Here is an 18884-nt window from a genome sequence, read left to right as displayed (position 1 = left end):
GGTGAGGAAGGAAAGGATACAGTGAGATCAGATTGGATAGACGATGGGAAGAAAAGGAGACCAAAACTGCTGCAATGATTTCCATCTTCGGCCTCACCAGATCTGTTGGGTCTTTCGTTCCACAGGTTTGTTGATGACAGGTGAGGAGTACCAGCATGAAACCATCCTTCTACACAGCAATATCTGTGAGCATGACAGTAGGGTCGAACCTGCTTGTGGGCCAGTGACAAAAGACAGAGCTGCACTTTCTAGCCATGAGCAGCCTATACTTTTGCCTGAAAGAAATTTTTTTTTATATATTAGCTTGATAACTTAACTCTCTTGAAGTCCTATCAGCACGGATAGAGAGCATGCCATTCTTTACTGCAACGTAGCCAAAGTAAACTATCCCAGGGCCATATCAACTTGTGCAAAGGGAGTAGAAAATACTCACATGGAGTGGAAAACGCTCTGACACCATAGGTTTAACCAGATGGCTGGTTGCCAGGCAGTAAAGGAGGAATCAACTCCCTCACAGAGGCAGAATGTACCCTAAAGGTAGCAAACAGAACACAACTTGGAAATGAGTGACCTACAGTCTGTGCTGATCTGAGAAAGTGCGGATGTAGAAAGCAATTCTTTCAAGTAAACACAATTTCTGTACCCGATGGTGTAAAGGCCAATCACAACATCAGGTTTTGAAGTAGCAATCCCCTGAAGGATGCTGCAGCCTTTTAACACTTCACCAACACATTTATCTTTCTTGAAGGCAATGCAAATGTCAGAGCACACGCTCCATTTTGCCCCATTATAACAACATCAACAACATCATAGAGGAGTGTATCCATGCAAAATCTTTATTTGGAGAATGTCTCCTCTTGAATAACAGCACCCCTCCAGTTTACACATTAGTCCAGAAACACAGTATTTGCATTGTGCAGAAAAAAATACAAAGAAAATTCTTAAAGCACATTAATCTTCTGCTATCATATAAATAGTATTGTAATTGCTTACCCCTATTTCCTCTCTTTTTATCCCTCTAAATCTGCCTTTGGGCCAGTTAGAGCAGAAACCATGGCAATGACATAGTATTAGTTTTGGAGATAAGCCATGGTATCTTGAAAGTCACCATGGAGAATTATCTGCATTGTATAAGGACAAAGACACAAGGATACTGATATACTGTCTAGGACATATATCTCCGTGTTCTCCTTCCAGGTTAGGAATAGCTTTTGGAATGATTCTGATTATTTTCTTTGCTGGTCCTGAGCTCAAAAGAAGGCTGAGATTGCTGCTGTTGAGGGTGGAAAGTTCCTCCTTCATTGTATAATCTGTATGTTATTGCGGTTTCTCTTGGCTGAGAAATTTCATTTTTATTTCTAATCTCAGCCATGTGTCCGTCAGTTCTGACATAAGTTCTCTTCACCCTCTCCCTGCTGTGCAGCTCTGCAAGCCATATTGCAAACATGTTTTTCAGCGTGGGTGGGAGGTAGCATTGCAGTTTGGGGCTTTGCTGTTGATATCAGGATTTCCCTTTTTCTTTGTTTGAAACATTTTTTTCTTTAAAAATAGAGTTGACGGTAAACAGCTTTCATTTAGTCCCCAGGGGGAGATGCAGTGAACATTTTCATGCAAGTCTGAATAAGAATTAATCACAATTTCCCAACTTTCCTAATGAAATCAATTATATAGTAATCATCTCATGAAATCTTCAGCTTGATCCTTGATGGGGATTATGCAGAAGAATAGAAGTTTAAACTTTGTAGACTCCACTTATAATTAAATCTCACTCCAGTAAATTAGGATTGCAGCATCGTGGCTTATTGCCAGTGGAGGGAAATGAGGGGATTGTTTGATCCTCAACCAAGAAAATACTAATGTCCTCCAAAAGGACAGCTTTACAGAAAATATTCAAAAGGCTGAAAAGCTGTCAACCCTTTCCATTCCTTTTAACACTGTTTTGTCTCCCTTCTTTGAGCTGATGGCTCCTGCCAAGTAAAGATTCACTTCTCACATATGCTTGCCTCTATCGTGTCATGAACCTGGACAGAAGTGCCCACTTTGCAGTTGCAAGAACTACTGCCATTTAAAATGCAGGAACATTTCACTTCTACTTTTCCCCTTATCACTTCACTAGTTTTTCCTTTAAAATGGGGCAGTGAAGAAAATATCATCATTGTAACCCAAAGAGAAAGTAGAGTACTATAAAATTAACATTCAGCTGGCTGTCCATGTGGCAAAGGCAACAGAATGTTGACTTTATTAATATTGATTTATGATATTAAACAAAAATATTTTACTAAATTCCAATATCTATATGTAAATAATCTTGATGGGACTGGATTTTTTCGAAGGGTGACAGATTAATACTGTTACTTGACCACTTTAAGCATAAGCTGTCCTTAATTTTTTTCAAGAGATATTGGATGTTTCAGTATATAGACTGTTTGCTCCCAACATCAGGAGCTGAGTCAAGGAAACTTGATGGTTTTGATAAAGGAGAGTTTGCAGTAAAGACTAATCTGCCATAAAACCTGTGGTATGAAATACAACAGTCCTTCTTATGCCTAAGGAAGGTTTCTTGAGTTAGTAGCTGACAAGTGACGCTTAGTCAGGCACATTGCTGGGCATTTCCATCGCCAGTGAGCATGAGCCGTTCAAAGGGGTTTCCCTCCTTTGCCTCCCCCATCCCGCCCCCCTCACTGCGATGGCGGTGGGATCTGAAACACATACTTAAGAGCTCTTCTCAGACCACACATCTGTCTAGTTCAAAATACATTATAGTTCAAAGGAGGCTGGAGTGGGGTCCGAAAACAGTGATTCTCCGTGGAAACAAACGTCCCGTGGGTGGTGAGGGGAACCGCGTGAGGGAGCGCTCTCACCTTCCTCCCTCAGCGGTCCTGCCACCTTGCACCCTGCCGTGGCTCTGCCTTTCCCCAGCCCCAGCAGAAAGCACAGCTGTGCTCGGATGATTCGGCAGCCCCCGCAGCTCATGAGCCACTCTTCTTCCTCAGAGAGAAGAGTGTGAAGCTTTGGATTAGTTGTTTATCTTCCTGGCACCTTAGCACGGCCACCAGGTGCCGTTACTGTGACTAACCCTTTAGGCTGGCTCTCAATTCTGGATTTCAGCAGGGTAAATGGAAGGAGATGGCAGGTCCTATTTAGCTATCCATTTCCTGAGCAGTATCCCCATTCAACATTTTTGAAATGCATAAACCAGGCATGCAGTTGTTCCTTGAATTTCTGGGAATGCTTGTGAAACTGGTATCTTCCCACCCAAGCACTTTGATAACCTGTCATCCAGCCCCAGCTTCCTCAGCTGCACCAGCACAGCAACAGCACAAGCTGGATCCACAACAGCATGTAACAACGTGATTTCCAAGGTTCTAGCTCTGCTCTTCCTCCTGAGGATAAAGATAAATGCACAGTTCTTCACTGCTGCGCTGCAGTCACACGACTGCAATGCAGGAGGCCCTGGAAACAGTGTGCCACATCCTCCTCCTCTCTGTCCACTCAGCCCTGAGCCCCTGCCATTGCCATTATCAGAGACAGCTGTTGCCACAACAGTTTTATGCACCCCTTGAGACAGACCCTGAAAGTCTCCGTTTACTGTTTTTTAACTACATCTGGTGTAAAAGGAGCTTTCTGTTAACTGCTGTTTGCAACTGGCAAAAGGCTTCTGGGAAGGTGTTCAGCTGTGGTACCATCCAGCCCATTCGGGTGGCTGACATTTTAATTATGGCACAGGTACTGTAGACACACTGAGCCACAGTTGTTCATAAAACTGTACTTCCTGCATTTCTTAGTTGTCTGTATCATAGTATGAAATGAAACAGCCAGTGTTGTTAGAGGAATACACCGTTTTTAGAGCAGTACTAACTCTAGCCTTTCATCTACTGGTCAGTCACGTACTACTGCAAAACAAAGCTTACTAACTCTCTAGGCTTTAATTTCTCATTTTTAGCCAACAAAACCTTCCTTGCAATATTGCTGCTTCCTATTTTTTCATTTTCTTTTCATTTTTTTTAAGTTCTTGGCTGTTTACAAGCATTGGAAAAGTAATTACTTGACATGACTGACGAAACAGACACATTGCAAAATCAATTAACCCCCTCCCCATCAGAAGAAAATGAAATGCACAGAAAACTCTTTTTCCACAGAGACATGAACTGGAGGTAGCAGGGCTGGTTAGATGTGACAGTTTACAGTTCTCCAGAAATCAAGGATAAATTAAAACTTTCAAGTTATTGCCAAGCATCTCAGCTTTAGCAGTAAGTGGGATGATGAGGGCTGAAGTAATTCTTTTTAGGAACTGGTTTTTTTATGGGCAGAATTGGGGCAGGTGAAGAAACATGTTTCGTAGCTTTTAACTAGCCCCCAGATATCTCAGATGGTGATGAAGAAAGGTGGATATAGAAAGAGTGGTAGGAACAGTTGTCAACAAGTATTGCTACACAGCATGCACAAGAGTGAATAAAATCAATTATACACCACATTTTCTTTTCAAACAAGCTTTAAATAGTCAATATGTAACAGAATTGTGTTACAGACAAGAAATTCTTGCTGCCAAAACACAGGATGAGTGCTTTTCCCTATCGTTCTTTCCAATTACAGACTTAGGAAAAATATTTTAAGAAATTAGAAGATTTTAAAAAACAAAATTATGCTCAAAACCAGAAAAGGCCAGTAAAATAGGTTGGTGAACTACATGAACAAGTAATCAGAAGAATGTTAGTACACACATACTTACAAAGAAACACACAGGAATGGGCATAAAGGCTGTAAAGACACAGATACTATGCAGGCTAATTCAGTGTCAAAGAAGAGAATGATAGGCTTTATTATAAACTCTGTAATTCATGCATTTGTGTGTGCAGATAAAATATACTTAAAGCCATGTATTTAAATGCCATCAAGAAGATACCTGAACTCCTCCCCAGCAACATCAGTTGACTTCAGGGAAGAATTAAACCCAGGTTTGTTATTTTTATACACTGGCCTAATCCAAACCCATAATGTGTAAAAGGGAACAGAGTAAAAGAAACCAATCAGGTATTTTTCTGAGCCGCTCAGAGACACCGGGACAAACATCCAAACCCAGTTTTTGGTAGTCACCATCCCTGGAATGTAATGGCAGCAACACCAGCCCGGACAGTTCTCAGTTGTGTTTCAGAAGGTGGTCCAAGAAGAATGATCCAAGGGTTGAGTGGGAAAACCAGAAATTAACCCTGTGGTACATACATACATACATACATAGATGGCTCTTGTCAGAACAAAGTAAGGTAGCACTACTGAGTATGTGGCAATATGGAGTGTGCATTAAGATATACAAGTGAAATCTGCTTGGGGCACCTTCACTCAGAGGGATAAGTCTTCTTAAAATATAATAATAATAATAATACCTCTTTATACTTGCCACTTGTTAGCAATTGTTTACATCGTAGAAAAATAGATAGTATTCTGTAACAAGAAATATAGTTACTTTGTTAAAATGGGCTATTTTAAACCAGCTACTATTCTTTCATATAAAGAATTTCTAAACAGCAAAACAAAAATAGGTAATACTGAGTGCAAAACAGCCAGTGGTATACTTTGCATTGGTTTGAAACACTAGTTGCCAGCTACTATAATTACACGTTCTGTACACTGTACTAGAAAAGTCTTCCATCTTTTAGAAGCTTTGGGTTTTTTGCTTTTCTTCTCTCTAGGTGGCAAGTAAGTATTTAATCTGAGTAATTTCAAACTCTGGAAGTCAGAAATAATTTCACAATCAGTCTTTGCTACCATTCTCTCACATTCCTTCCCCCACATAGTGCAGCAGCACTTTCTACTTATGGCAAAAAAATCCCTTAAGTTAAACAAAGTTTAGACTGTAGATACTTAGAAGTTTAGCTTATAAATTCACATTCTTTTAAAATTCATTTCACTAATCTCCCACGTTTATGTTTACACCAAAGAGAAAGCTCAAAAGCCTCATTTCATGCATTTCATCATCCCCACTGAAGACTCAAATGGAGTTTGGATAAAAACTCTTTACCAACAGTAGGTATTAAGTCCTAATGCTACAAAGCCAGATGGTTCCAATGTAGAAATCAGATTCTTCTGTGGTTTCCACAACAGTTTCAGATATGAATAGCTAATTCCTAGTGACAGTGGTAAAGGCATTATGATGAGTACACCATGAACACCACAAATGGAAGTGATTTCCAAGCATCAAAGAACAAAAAACAAACAAAAAGCACCCAGGAAAAAACTCAGTGAAACATTCTTAGTAGAGCAGAAATCTCTATTCTCCTCTCCATTCATCTTACACCTTTTCAACTTTGGTGGGGTCATATGTATCTGAAAAAAAGACAAGAAAACACCATTAATAATGTATTGTGAAATCTAGTCAATGTTGCTAGCTGCAGGAATGAGACATCTTTACCCTAGTTTTTATTAAAAAACAAAGCTAATACTGGACTTACAGCCTTAATGATAGAGACTGCATTCCTGACCCAAATTCTGTATTTACACCAGTGTAATTCAGGTGTGACTTGGGTCAAATGCATGCAGATAAAATTTGGGAAACCTTCAGTAGGTAGGAACAAGCACACTGACTGCGAAGTGATTACTTCAAGTTTTCAGATGCTTTGACAGGGAGAGAAAGGCCTAAGATTTGCCCCCCTTGTACTGAACACTAAGGACAGGTAAATGCTTTAAGCGTCCTAGCAGGGTGTTTAAGAGTGGCCGAAGAAGTGATGATGCCATCCAGTCATCAGGGCCTTTTCATTCGCATTGTAAGTCCTTGGTTTCAGATTAATTCAACAGAATACAGAAAAGCACAGCTGCGTTGCGTCACTACGGTTAGACTGTCTCACTTCTGTCTGCAAAACTGCAGCTCACGTTTTGAACATTATTCACTAAAGCACTAGCCTGGCATACAAACATTGGTCTTCATTTTCAGCCTACATTTTGTCAGTTCACAGGACAGACCACACTTCATTTTTCTTTTCCTGAAGCCCTGAGGACACTCTTCTAATGGATTTTTGTTATTGGATTTATCCCAACACTGGCCATGACGTGAGCAGATCTGAGCCTTTTTCTTCACCCTTGTGACTGTGTGATAGGACTGCAATGGAAGGGCTTTGCCTTGTATGATCTGCCTGCCCTGTACCATCATGCACACATCTGACTTACTGTAGGCTCCTTGGGTTGCATGGTCATGTCATGGAGGAACCAGGGCTACCTATGGAGGAGTCTGTAGGCACACAGGGGCCTGGACAAACCGGCACTGTGGCCTGTGCTACTTGCTGGTCTTATGCCACCTGGGCATCTGTGCTAACCTTAAACGCCCCTCCTGTAGGCTGTAGTCCCACAGCACTCGCACTTAAACAGTTGAGCACGAAAATAGTTACACACATAAATATCACACTTTGGAGTAAATTCTTCACCCCCAGGATTTTTGTGTTGATGTGAATGAATGTCTTCAAAGAAGCAGAGATAAATTTTTACTCCTGTGTGCAAGTGGTCCATCTACAGCATTCAGACTCATATTGAGGGGGGACCAGCTAAGAAAGAACTTCTGGATTTGGCCCCAGTGGGTGGATCCCCGGTGCAGGATCCTTTACTGCTTCTCTTGCCCACTCTCCTCAAATCGCTAGGCCAGCCAAGAAAGGTGCCAGCAGCACCTATGTTTTCAGAACTGCTTATCACTATTCAGCCTCTTCTGTATATCCAAACTTCAACAATAGACACCACATGAATGCAAAATAATCAAGGGGAAAAAAGTTTTTGAGGGCTACTACACTCCAGGATAACACGGACTCTTTCTCAGCTTAATGCACTGATGGTGTGGGAAGACACCTCTAAAGCAGTAACATTTCTTCAACTGTAAATATTTTGCCATCTAAACTGCTAGAATGTACAAGCATTCTGAACTGTTCTGTGTGAGGTTGACCTAAGAATAAAAATGGATTTACATCTCAGAAACCTGATTTTCCTAAGTCCAGACACATTCACACTAATAGAAGTCCCCACAAAATTGCAGGTGCTCACTGTTTCGGGGCGTGGTGGCAGGGAGAAAATGAGGCCACAAGACATGGAGTCTCGGGATAGCTCATTTATTCCTTGAAAGCTTACCCACACCCTCGGCACCTAAACCAAGGACACAAAAGAGCCAGACTGCCAGGCTATGTCACACTTCTGGGAGGACAAACATTTGAGTTCTAGCACTGATACAGAAATGTTTATTCAACATTTGGTTAAGCTCATTTGAAATGCTCTATACAGAAACAAAGCCAGATCCGTAGCCTTGTGGAAGCAGTCTTCAAATAGCAAGGGAGAAAAGACATCCAGTGCATTTGGGAATATTTGGGAACATTTGGAGTTGTTCTTCTAATGGCAGTATTTGCATAGTAAGATGAGCTTCTTGCACTGAGTTTCGGCAGAGCTCTTGCTCTGAGATGACTGTTCCTCTGCCAAGCTGCATTATACATGTGGAAGCCTGTTTCTGCGAAGGCCTCTAGCCTCTGCGATGGGCCCAGTCTGCAACTGTAGGATTAATATCACCCTACCTCACTCCAAATAGAATGGCCTTTAGCAAGATTTACTTTTTAAAAGCAACAAATACACTGGTTTTCCAGGATTAATTCTCCTTTTGGGTTTCAATGGTACTGGTGAGCTAGTCTGGAAGTTAGAGTGAGGGTTAACAGAGGAAGACACAACATCAGGCCTTTCTATAGACCTGAATCTTCAATCCTGTCCCGGTAAGGTAAGGTGAAGATCTTGTGGCCATCAGCAAATCTGGGTCTCTTTGGATGGGAAGAGGCCAGCAGAGGAGATGCCTTCCCGTCCTGTGTGAGTACATGTTACCCTGCGGTGCTGGATGTGTGCAGCAGGAAGGGGCAGCCACACTATCCAGACATGGGGAGGACTGTTACATCTGTGAGGGAACTGCTGCAGCGGGAACACACTGCAGAATACAAGCCTGGCATTGTCAGCAAGAGGGATAAATTTAGACCTAATTTACTGCAGAATAACTCTCCAATAAAACACACACAATCTGTTTTGATACATCCCTGAAGTCATGTCACCACAACAGTTATTTTCTTCACTCCAGCAGAAACCCCAAGGGAGGAAAGCATATGAAATGCATGTGGGGCATACTAGACCTGATGGGTACAAGGGAGTTGAATTAGCCTTTTTGGAAAATCTGGTCTGGAGAAATACAGTTCAGAGCAGAAAGAGACACAGAGCTGTGGGAAACAGAAAAAGACATGAAGGGAAAGGCTGCAAGACTGCAGAAGCCAATACTTAGAACTCATGCAAATATTTCTCTTCAGATGGAAATACATAAATCCACTTTAAAGTATGCTCCATTTAGTTTCAGTCCCTCTGTACTGGAAAACTGTGAACAGATTTATATTGATGAGGTTTAATGAATAACCTGTGAGATTTCAAGGTAGAAAGTCAGCTGCTACAGAGAGGATGGAAAAAGGAAGGAGGAGATTAATATTAATTTAACAACTTTCACACCATACATTTGCTCACTCCAATTAATTTAATGGACTAGACAGGTGGCCTGGGTGATTTATACCTTTACACAGATCTATGGCAACAACTGATTTTCAGTTGTTCAACACAATGCCATATGAAAACTGTTTCAGCGAGAAAACAGCTCATGTTCTATTGGGAATGCATATAGACTACAAAAGTTTATATGCTTTTGAAAGATGAGGAACACCAAAAAAAAAAACCAAAAGGTGTCCACTGAAAAAGTCAACTTTCCATTTGACCTGGGGATAACAGTTATTCTCAACATCTGATCTGGAAAATATTAATGAGAGAGAGAATTCTCCAGGCCCTTTAATGCAGCCATTTCCCAGAGGCTTCACAGAAGAACATCAGATTTTTATTTTTAGTTTCTTCTGAACTCCAATAGAGTATGTGTCTATGTAAGTATTAGAGGAGAAAAATGGGTATTCAAGGAGAGGCTATGATTAAATCACCATGTGTTCACAAACACTGGCACTAGAGTGGCTATCTTTGTACTCTGCTGTGTGAAGCTGGATGTTCCCTGAAACAGCTAGGCAGAGAGAAGACCTCAGGGATTGCTCCAGTCTCTCTGAATGAGTCTCAGTATCACAAGTGAGTTTTACAGTAACTTTTCCTAAAATGGGATGAGAGAACACTCATCTCTTCCACAAGGAGAGCAATGGGGGTGGCAACCAGATGGGGGTAGTACCACCTACAGCCTCCTACTATATGAGCAGCATTATGTGGGCATAAGCAAAGCAATCAGGCCCATTACATAAGGAAAAAGTATGCACTTGGATCTCCCATAATAGGGTCTTACCTAAAGAAAAGTCTCTGATGATCTTTTTCTTGTCCATTCCACCTAAATATCCATTTTCATTGAGAGAGATAACACGATTAGAAACTGCCCCTGAGCTTGCCAGTTTACTTCCTCTCTCCTCTTGTACCCTCGACAGCTTCTCCTCGTCCACCTCCTCTCCCGAGTCTGCGCTCTTAATGCTCAGGCGTCTCATCCGGGACACAGAGTCAACTTCTTTCATTCGCACTAAGCGATCCATGGCAGTCCGACTAGGTGGAGAAGTGAGCTTGCCTTGGAGTGTCTCTATCACTTTTGAGGTGCTTCTCACTCTCTTTTCTGAGTGCTGATACACAGCTGACTTGCAAACCAAGTTTTGGTCCTCACCTTGGCTAGGACTTGCAGGGTGTTCAAGAACTTGCTCAGTTACTAGTGTTTTAGCACTGGTTTCCTGGTGAGCGGTCTGGCATTCATCAGGGTATAAAGATCGTCCTCCCACCCCAACAAAGAGAACACTCTCTGTCCAGCCACACTTTCGTCTGCCTTCATAAGAACCATCTTTTTTTCCTTCTTTGTCACTTACTGTGCTCCCCATTGATGACCCAAACTCCTGGGCACCATTTCCAGGGCTAGCGCCTGGGTGCGGCCCAACATGGTCATCTGGAAGGAGAGACTCCACTGCTATATCTATACCTAAAATTCTTGCAGCTCTTGCCTGCAATGACTCATTCACAGGGATTTCCACTGCATTTGCATTTGAAGAGTGATCAGAATTGTTAGCACCAGGTCCTGGGGCTACATCAAGTCCCACTGATCTCAAATCTGGCTCAGAGCGCCCTTGGTTCCTCTTTGTTAGTGACAAGCGTACTACCGAGCCTCTCTCTAACGCTGTATCATTTGTGGGAGTTGCACCTTTGCTCAGTTTAACAAAGTCTAGGTAATTTTGGTCTTCACTCATCTCCTGCAAGACAGGGTTATTGAAAGGATTACTGTAACATGAACTGCTTGGGCTACTGGACAAAACTCTCTTGAGAGGGCCCACGTGAACTGTCTGCTTGTTTGTTCTGCTCTTGGCTTCCCCCATCCTCATTTCTGTTATCAGACTTCCATCTGCTGGCCCAACTCCTTCACTGCTCCCTCCTGGCTGTGAGGAGCCTTGAGAACCAATGCAGCCAGGCTCGCTGCCACGTTCTGTCCCCATGCTCCAACTTTCAGACTTACTTTTAACTCTTCCTGACTTAAATACCGGCACCTCTGGCACAACTGTTTCCGATTTCCCACTGTGTTTTGGCTCCTGGTTTGACTTCTCATTTCTGGACGCCCTCCTCTGTGTAAGGGCACCTGCCTGTGGAGAAGCCACAGCACCTTCCAAATCTTCTTCACTGCTTGTGCTCTCCTCCTGCCCTTGCAGCTCCTTGTTAAAACTTTCTAGCTCACTTATTGCATCCCAGGGACGGCGACTTACAGGCTTCAACAGGAACTGCCCAAACAGCTCTTTACTGTTGCAGGGAGCGCCTGCGTCTCCCTTAACTACATCTCCCTTGGAAAGAAGGCTGGTTTCCCTCTCCTGGGCAGGCACAGGCTGGCTGTGGTGGGCTTTTAGGGAGGGGGCCTGAAGGACCGAGCTGGCAGTCCTAGAAAATGCACTGTTGCTAGACTGGCTGAGGTGCATCTGACCCTTCATCCCGTAAGCGCTCTGTCTGCAGCTCCTCCCGTCAGAAGGTAACCCTGTCTGTTTTGACCCTATCGTGGATGCTGTACGTCCTAGGAGCTTCGGAGACAGCACTTTGTTAGTATTGGGCTGCCCAGGCTTTGTACCATGGAAAAATTGTGGGCTTTTTGGTTCTTCGGCAAAACTGGTCTGTGTCTGCTGGTCTTTGTACTGATCACCTGGCCAGGAGCCAGAGTATTTGAGCTCTCTGTGTTTTGCAGGCTGAATAAATCTGAGGTCATTCATTTGTTTGAACTCTTCTGGTCTCCACAGCTCTTGTTTTTGTAACTCATTTTTATTGGTCATGCTTCCTGTAAGCGCTTGTAACTCCAAGTCAGTTGAAGACATACTTAAGAGACTTTGTTCTTGCAAAGCCCCATTGTTATCAAACCCATTCTTATCAGGGCTCTGGGTTATGTTGTTGTTCCTATCTGTATCTGGCAGATTGGATTCTGATTTAACTGGGATAGAGACCAAACAAAATATAGTTTCATTCATTTTTTTCTTTGAACTCTTTTTGCTCTGCATCCCAGTTCCAGGTTCAAACTTTTTTACTTTTGTAACAGTCTCACAGGTGCTGTCCATATGTGAATTTCTTACAGAAAATTTGCCTTTTGTGTACTCTGCACTGTCTTCATTACGGGTGCTGTGATTAGTTGTGCTACAACTGTCTCTTTGGTCAGGCAAGGCACAGTTTTCCTGATCTCGGGTGGATGGTGCCAACCATCTGTTGCTATGAGTGGAGCTGTTGGAAGTTCTTTCTTCCTTTGCAGAACTGGACAAGTTTGATGGATCCAAAAAGGCACTGTTGTACTGTACTTCAAGATCTCTCTCTTGTAAAGCACCAGAACTGGGACTACATGCATTTTCAGTGTATTTAGTGTTGTGCTGCAGACCTTCTGGTGGTGCAATTTTAATATGTCGTATCCGAGGATCATCAAAGGGAATATACTGAACAGAACGCAGGTAGTCAGTGGGGCGCCTCACATGGCTTTGTTTCCCATGAGGAAGATGGTTGTCTTTGCAAGGGTCCTCCCCCACTTCAAAAGTATTCACAGCTGGTCGTTGGCAGGGTACAACCTGCTCTGCAGGACCCTGCTGATCGCTGGTGGCATACGTGTTGGTGTCAGGCACTTCATTGAGGGGATGTGGGGTCACGTTTTGGTGAGGTGGGGATTTGTAAGAAGGAGGAGGTACATAGACCGGGGGCTCCAAACCAGAGTCTTGGATGCAAGCATCTTGCCTTGTCTCATTAACTTTGGCTAAGTAGGAGGTGGGTTCATCTTTCTGGTAGTGGTCCTGGAAACCTGCAGTTTCTGCAGGTGCCCTTGTCTGCCGCTGCAGTTCATAGGACGGAGGCTTCAGAGGTCTCCCATACTTGGGTTTCACCAGGGGAAGGAAATGGCCTCCCATTTCATGGTGCTTGGCTGGTTCCACACTCAGTCTGTTTGGGGGATAGGAGGGGGTTTTAGTTACGCTGAGCGAGTTGTTACTGTTGGTCAGTGGGGGCATTTCCACACACCTCATGTTCTCTGGCGAAAGGACCCTCGGCAATGACTGCGATTTCCCCTTGTTCTGGGCGCTGAGTACGTTGTCTCCCAGAGTCAGTGAATACAGCTCTTGAAGGAGTTTCTCCCTGTCACCCTCAGACATTTGCCTCCCTACCTTTTTTGGCTGGTTCCAGTTTTCCATTCCCAGACTTTGCCATTTGCAGTCGCCAGGCACTTCGCAGCCCTCCCGCAGGCCGCTTCTGACGTACCCTGTGCCCGTCCCCACCTTCAGCTGACTCTCCTTGGGGTGCCGGGGTGCCCCCGGGGCTGCAGCCAGGCCTTTCATTTCCACACCACCTTTCTGAGAATAGCCCAGGAGCACACTGAAGTCCTGTCCTCGTCTTCTCCAGTAGGCAAGATCTTTATCAGTCTTGGGCTGGGAAGACCATGCTAATTGAGGCCTATCATAAACCCTGAAAAAGAAACACAGCAAGCATTACAGGCAGTTTGCACAGATGCCCTTTCTTTCCGTTATGGGTAAGGCCATTAGGAGGTCAAATGTTGAGTTATGCCAATGGGGTTTGTGTAATCTATTCGCAACCAGATTACTTTATGATGACTTTATGATTTTAATGAGAGGATTTAAAAGTCAGTCATTAACATGAGTAAAGGAAGGGGCTGATGCTCTTCTGGCATGTTGTTAGCTATGCAAAGCTGTTAGAAAGAGAAACAAATGCACACAGTTGCATGCTGTGCAAACATGCACAGCCCTCCTTGATGGACACTAGAAGACCAGAAATGATTGTGCTGAACTTACTTCTGCACTCTGCTACATCAAAATGGTACAGAAGTTTAATAGGAAGCCAAATCTAAAAATCAGGGGTAGGGAGAACAGGTAAGGGGCTATTTCGTAAGATATATTCTGTAAGAAGCATTATTTGTATCCTAGTACAAGACCTGAAATTAAACACGTAATTTCCAGTGTTGATTCTTGTTCATCTTTCAAAGGGAACAAATTTCTTCAAAGTGCTTTGTATGAAAGGATGCAAGCCAAAACAATGGTGATGTATCAGCACAGTTCTGAATAAGATGGAACCAATATTTGAAATCTAAAATACCTCAAAAGAAGTATAACACTGTTAAATAAAAGGGGGATTAACTCCAGCAGTCTATTAGTGAAATATGAAAGACATCGAATTTCTAATCTGCAATAAAATGTCCAGAACACAGATTTACATGAACAGAATAGGTTCTTTGTGTGTTCTGAACAGACTGTAAACCATTTAATATATTACTACTGAACAAAATTGATACCTTTCCATATAAATAATTAATATTCTACTTGAACCATGTTCTGCTATTCTCGTACCTAAGCTGTCCAACACTGTAACTGCCTTTACACTATGTAGCTGCCACCAGCATAAGACGGGAAAGAAAAATCAAAATTGACAGAAATAGGACACGTATGTAGATAGAACCCAAGAATTTCTTTCTCTTCCCTCCACCCCAAGGTATATAAACAATGTCATCTAGCTCTTTTTTACTAAAAACAATGATCTATTCAAATAGTAGTTTGTGAAAACAGAATACAATTCAAAATCTGGAATTAAAACTAAGCAATCCTGATCCACAGCATTTTTCTTGTATGTATATTAACTTCATCCTGTGACTACAAAACTTTAAAAATCAGACTGGGATAAGGAGCATCTTGTTCATATTAATTCAACTGGATTAAGACTTAACATCTGAACAAAATGTTTTGCCTCTGAAGTACAGGTTTTTTCACTGAACCCCAGGAAGTAACAGACTTCTTAATTCATCAGTGAGCTATAACAGGACACCTCCTATACTGGAAAGTTGACTGCTGTAACAACGAACATTTCTGTGCCTCTCTGCATGTGGAAACATGGAGCTGAACAAATGCTGCCTTCTTCTGAGATTATGAAATCTACTTTTTTGTCTCATCCCGATGCTACTGTGGCACCATTTGTGTCTGTGTTTACAAAACAAGGTGAGAAACAGAGTCTATCAATAGTGAGGAAGGAATGGAGAGATTGCTGTTTCTGTTCAATTTTAACCATTACTCTAAAAGAAATCTCAGGAAGTAGAGAGTCATAGATTCCAAGATCAGAGACCGTTGACATTTTGCTCAACACAGGCCATCAGACTTCCCCAAAATTATTCCTGCGACAGTGGTAGTGTGTCTTTTAGAAAAGCATCTAAAAATCTTGACCTTTAAATTGCCAGAGATGATGTTGCAAAGCTTAATTCACCATTAAAAAAAACACAAAGGAAACCCAAATTCTTATCAACCCAAATATAAAAACATTGCAGGGAGGAGGTACGGTAGACAATAATACTGAGATTTGCAACAGTTGCAACTAACAGCACAGGAATGGAATGGGCTGGATGTTTAAAGGATTTAATAGGAAATCAGGAATAGGGAAGGAATCATTACTCAACTCTTTCCTAGGAAACCACTAAAACAGAAGAGTTTTTAAAAACAAAACAAAACCCAAGCTCAGACATTCATTGAAGTAAATTGGCCCTAAGTTAGGACAGCTTCGGTTACAGAAGGGATGTTCCTCCTTCTATTAAAAGCTGTTTAAAAGATTAAACTTATTTTTAAAGATTAAAAGACTAATAACTAGGCTCCAGTAATAAATTTCTGAACATGATACAAACCACTGTGGCCTGTACTATGTCATCATTGCAATGTGAATGTAGAAATGACATTTAAAAGGAGGTATTTAGAGCTTTTCAAAAGTGATCTATGATCTGTTCATAAGGTGGACAACATGAGTCTCTCCAGGTTCTGGCTCAGGCGCTAGAGGTGGTTATGCAGACAGCCTGTCCCTGGGCCTCGCAAGCCTCTGGAGAGTACGGCGCTTCACCGCGCAGTGGGAAGAGGATGCGCCGCAGTCTCCCCAAGAACCCTCCAGTGTAGCTCCAGCCTGAAGACTCCTCTGCTCCCAAAGATGGAGAGTGGCTTCTGCACACCTGCCCGCAGCAGGCATGGCAGGCAGGCAGCAGGCAGCACGGCAGCTCAGCACAACCGCACTGGTTGTGGCTGCAACTGCGGCAGAGTGGCTCCTTCCAGGATTCATGGCATTCTTGGGTTTTGCAGTCAAATGAAAGGGTGGGAAGGGGAAGCATCCAAAAGCCACCCTGAGTTCAAAATGCTTCACTACAGCCTCAGCAATGCTACGTCACTGGATGGCAAATGCCAGTCATGCTGCAGTCTTTGTATCCATGACATATTATCAATGAAGAGACCACACAGTCCCTCCTAGCAGCAGCTAGTCTCTGATCATGCCACTACACAATTCTGTCTCACTCCATGATGCAACGGTACTGATGCAGAAGAAATGCACGCGCAGATACAGTGGCTTGCAAGTGCTTCACAGCTGGGAGGGGTGCCAAGGATGGAGTGGTTCCATGGGACCAACTGGGAGGATTTAAATGCTGGGGGCAGAACGGTCCCATGGGACCAAGCAGGTAGATTTTAACATTATGAACTCTTTTCTAACAGGCCTTCTTCCAACAAATATCACGTTTGCTGTCATTAAGTGCTTTTAATTGATTCTATATAAAATTAATCCAATGAAAACCACTTAAAAAATAAACCATTGCTAGCTTTCTATGAATTTTAGCCCTTTGCAAGAAAAGAGGCCACCAGTCCACCCTGTGCCAGCTGCATGACTGCATTTCACTGAGCTGCCGCTCTCAGAGCGATGGGTTGAAGCTGCCCCATTCCCCCAGGGCAATGCTGGACAAACAGGACCTTGCACAACCCACTGAATGGGGCTAGAAGTGAAGGAACATGGCACAGGCTATAAAGTCAAAACCCTGCAGAATGAGGCCACTGCAGAGCAATCTAGCAATACCACGGGAGGTCCTGTCCCTGCTTCTGGCTGCCAGCATGCAAGCAGTAGGTGTTAGGCACCCAGTAACTCAGGGCGGGTGAGCCACAGGCACCAGGACAGACTTTGTGCCCAACGAGGAGGCACTGTTAGGAGATTTCCAGGATCTGGCAGCAAGGGGTAAAAATTGTCAGAGGGCTGTTCTGGACACTGGCAGCTTCTGTTCTATTTTGGGATCCTGTCCTCACATACACTCTTCCAAGCCTCAACATTGGGAAACACCAGTGTGCTTTTCTAATTTTTCCAGCAGGTAATCTCATTAGCGATACTATCTATTTATCTCTAAATTTGCTAGCTACCAACATAGTTCCTCCCACACAAATAGCTAAGCAAAGCGCCTCTTCTCTCCACTCAGAAGAGAAGCAGGGGAGAGTTCTCCTTCTGTGAACCCTCTTATCTCTGCCCATAGGGTCAGCTTTCCCATTTTCTTTGCCTTGTCTCCTCTTCCAAACCTTTACTGTGTGGCCTCCTAATGCTCCCCATTAAGCAAGGACAGCCAGAACAGCCCTCCCACCATCTGCTCCCCCACGCTTTGCCTGAAGAACAACGGGATAGAGCAAAACATCACTTCCCTACTCTGCCAGGGCATCACTCCCACCTTGCAAGCAGCAGCGGCAGGGGGTGTGATGTGCCCACAGGCAGTTGCTATGAAGCCTCTCTCCTCCTCCTCCTCAGCAAGGACCGATCAGCAGAACAATCCCAATGAGCAGAGACAACAGCATCATACCCTGCCATCATGAAACACACTGAGTCCTGCAAACCTGTCTGCAAAGGCAGCAATAAGGGCAACATCGCTCACTTCTGTGGTGTCTGGAGGGATTATTTCTTCTACATCAATGGTCTGAAGCATGAGTGTCGTGTAGATAATTCCTCATCTGAGGAGCCTGAGTCATGCTCCAAATTGCCATGGAGCTGGTCAAGGTCTGTGAAAGTAGTTGGGACACACACCGCCTTTTGCCACTGTGCTGCACTGGGAAGGCAGCATCAGGAGATGGTTGCAGGAAGCCTGTGATGCCCAAAGAGCAGAGTCTTTGTGCTGGACCTTGCTGGGTGGTTGTCCTCTCTTCAGGCCCAAATCGTTCCCAAATCTCTTCAGTGTGCAGTTCTGTCCCAGCCTGAGAACCAGGAACCTTTTTCCTGTGATGGTCCATAAACCAGACAGTGAGATCACAATCCCTGGTGGAGTTCAGTATGGCCCACCCGTAACAGGCCAAAACACCCCAAAATGGGCCATCACAAAAATCTTCTCTTCAGTTTTAAAACAGCTCACACTTGCATGGCAGCCCCATGCCTCAGATGCTTCCCCAGAGCAGGGGAGTGGGTCTGGAGGGGGACTGTCACCCTGGAGCTCAGCAACTGTGCTCTTCTTTTGGAAACACAGGTGCTGCAGCACTGAAGCTGCAGACAGCCTTCCTGGATCAGGCCCAGAGAGCTTACTCCTCCCTTCCTGTACCAGCAGGACAGTGGCA

General features: G+C 43.6%; 1 protein-coding gene across 4 annotated transcripts in view; it reads right to left on the bottom strand.

The window, feature by feature from the left end:
* Positions 1–822: 822 nt before the first annotated feature.
* Positions 823–18884, bottom strand: part of JCAD (junctional cadherin 5 associated) — a 68048-nt gene continuing 49986 nt past the window's right edge. For all 4 annotated transcript variants that reach the window (XM_064444895.1, XM_064444892.1, XM_064444893.1 and 1 more), the window contains 2 exons: positions 10316–13965; positions 823–6321 (listed from right to left, as the gene is read on the bottom strand). In XM_064444895.1, coding sequence (XP_064300965.1) covers positions 6287–6321; positions 10316–13965 — 3685 coding nt within the window. In that variant the 3' untranslated portion in view covers positions 823–6286. The remainder of the gene's footprint in view (positions 6322–10315; positions 13966–18884) is intronic.

The sequence above is a fragment of the Phalacrocorax carbo genome, chromosome 2 (assembly GCF_963921805.1).
Source record: "Phalacrocorax carbo chromosome 2, bPhaCar2.1, whole genome shotgun sequence".
Taxonomy (NCBI): Eukaryota; Metazoa; Chordata; class Aves; order Suliformes; family Phalacrocoracidae; genus Phalacrocorax; species Phalacrocorax carbo.
The sequence above is the reverse complement of the archived record's forward strand: the minus strand, read 5'-3'. Positions and strand labels throughout refer to the sequence as shown.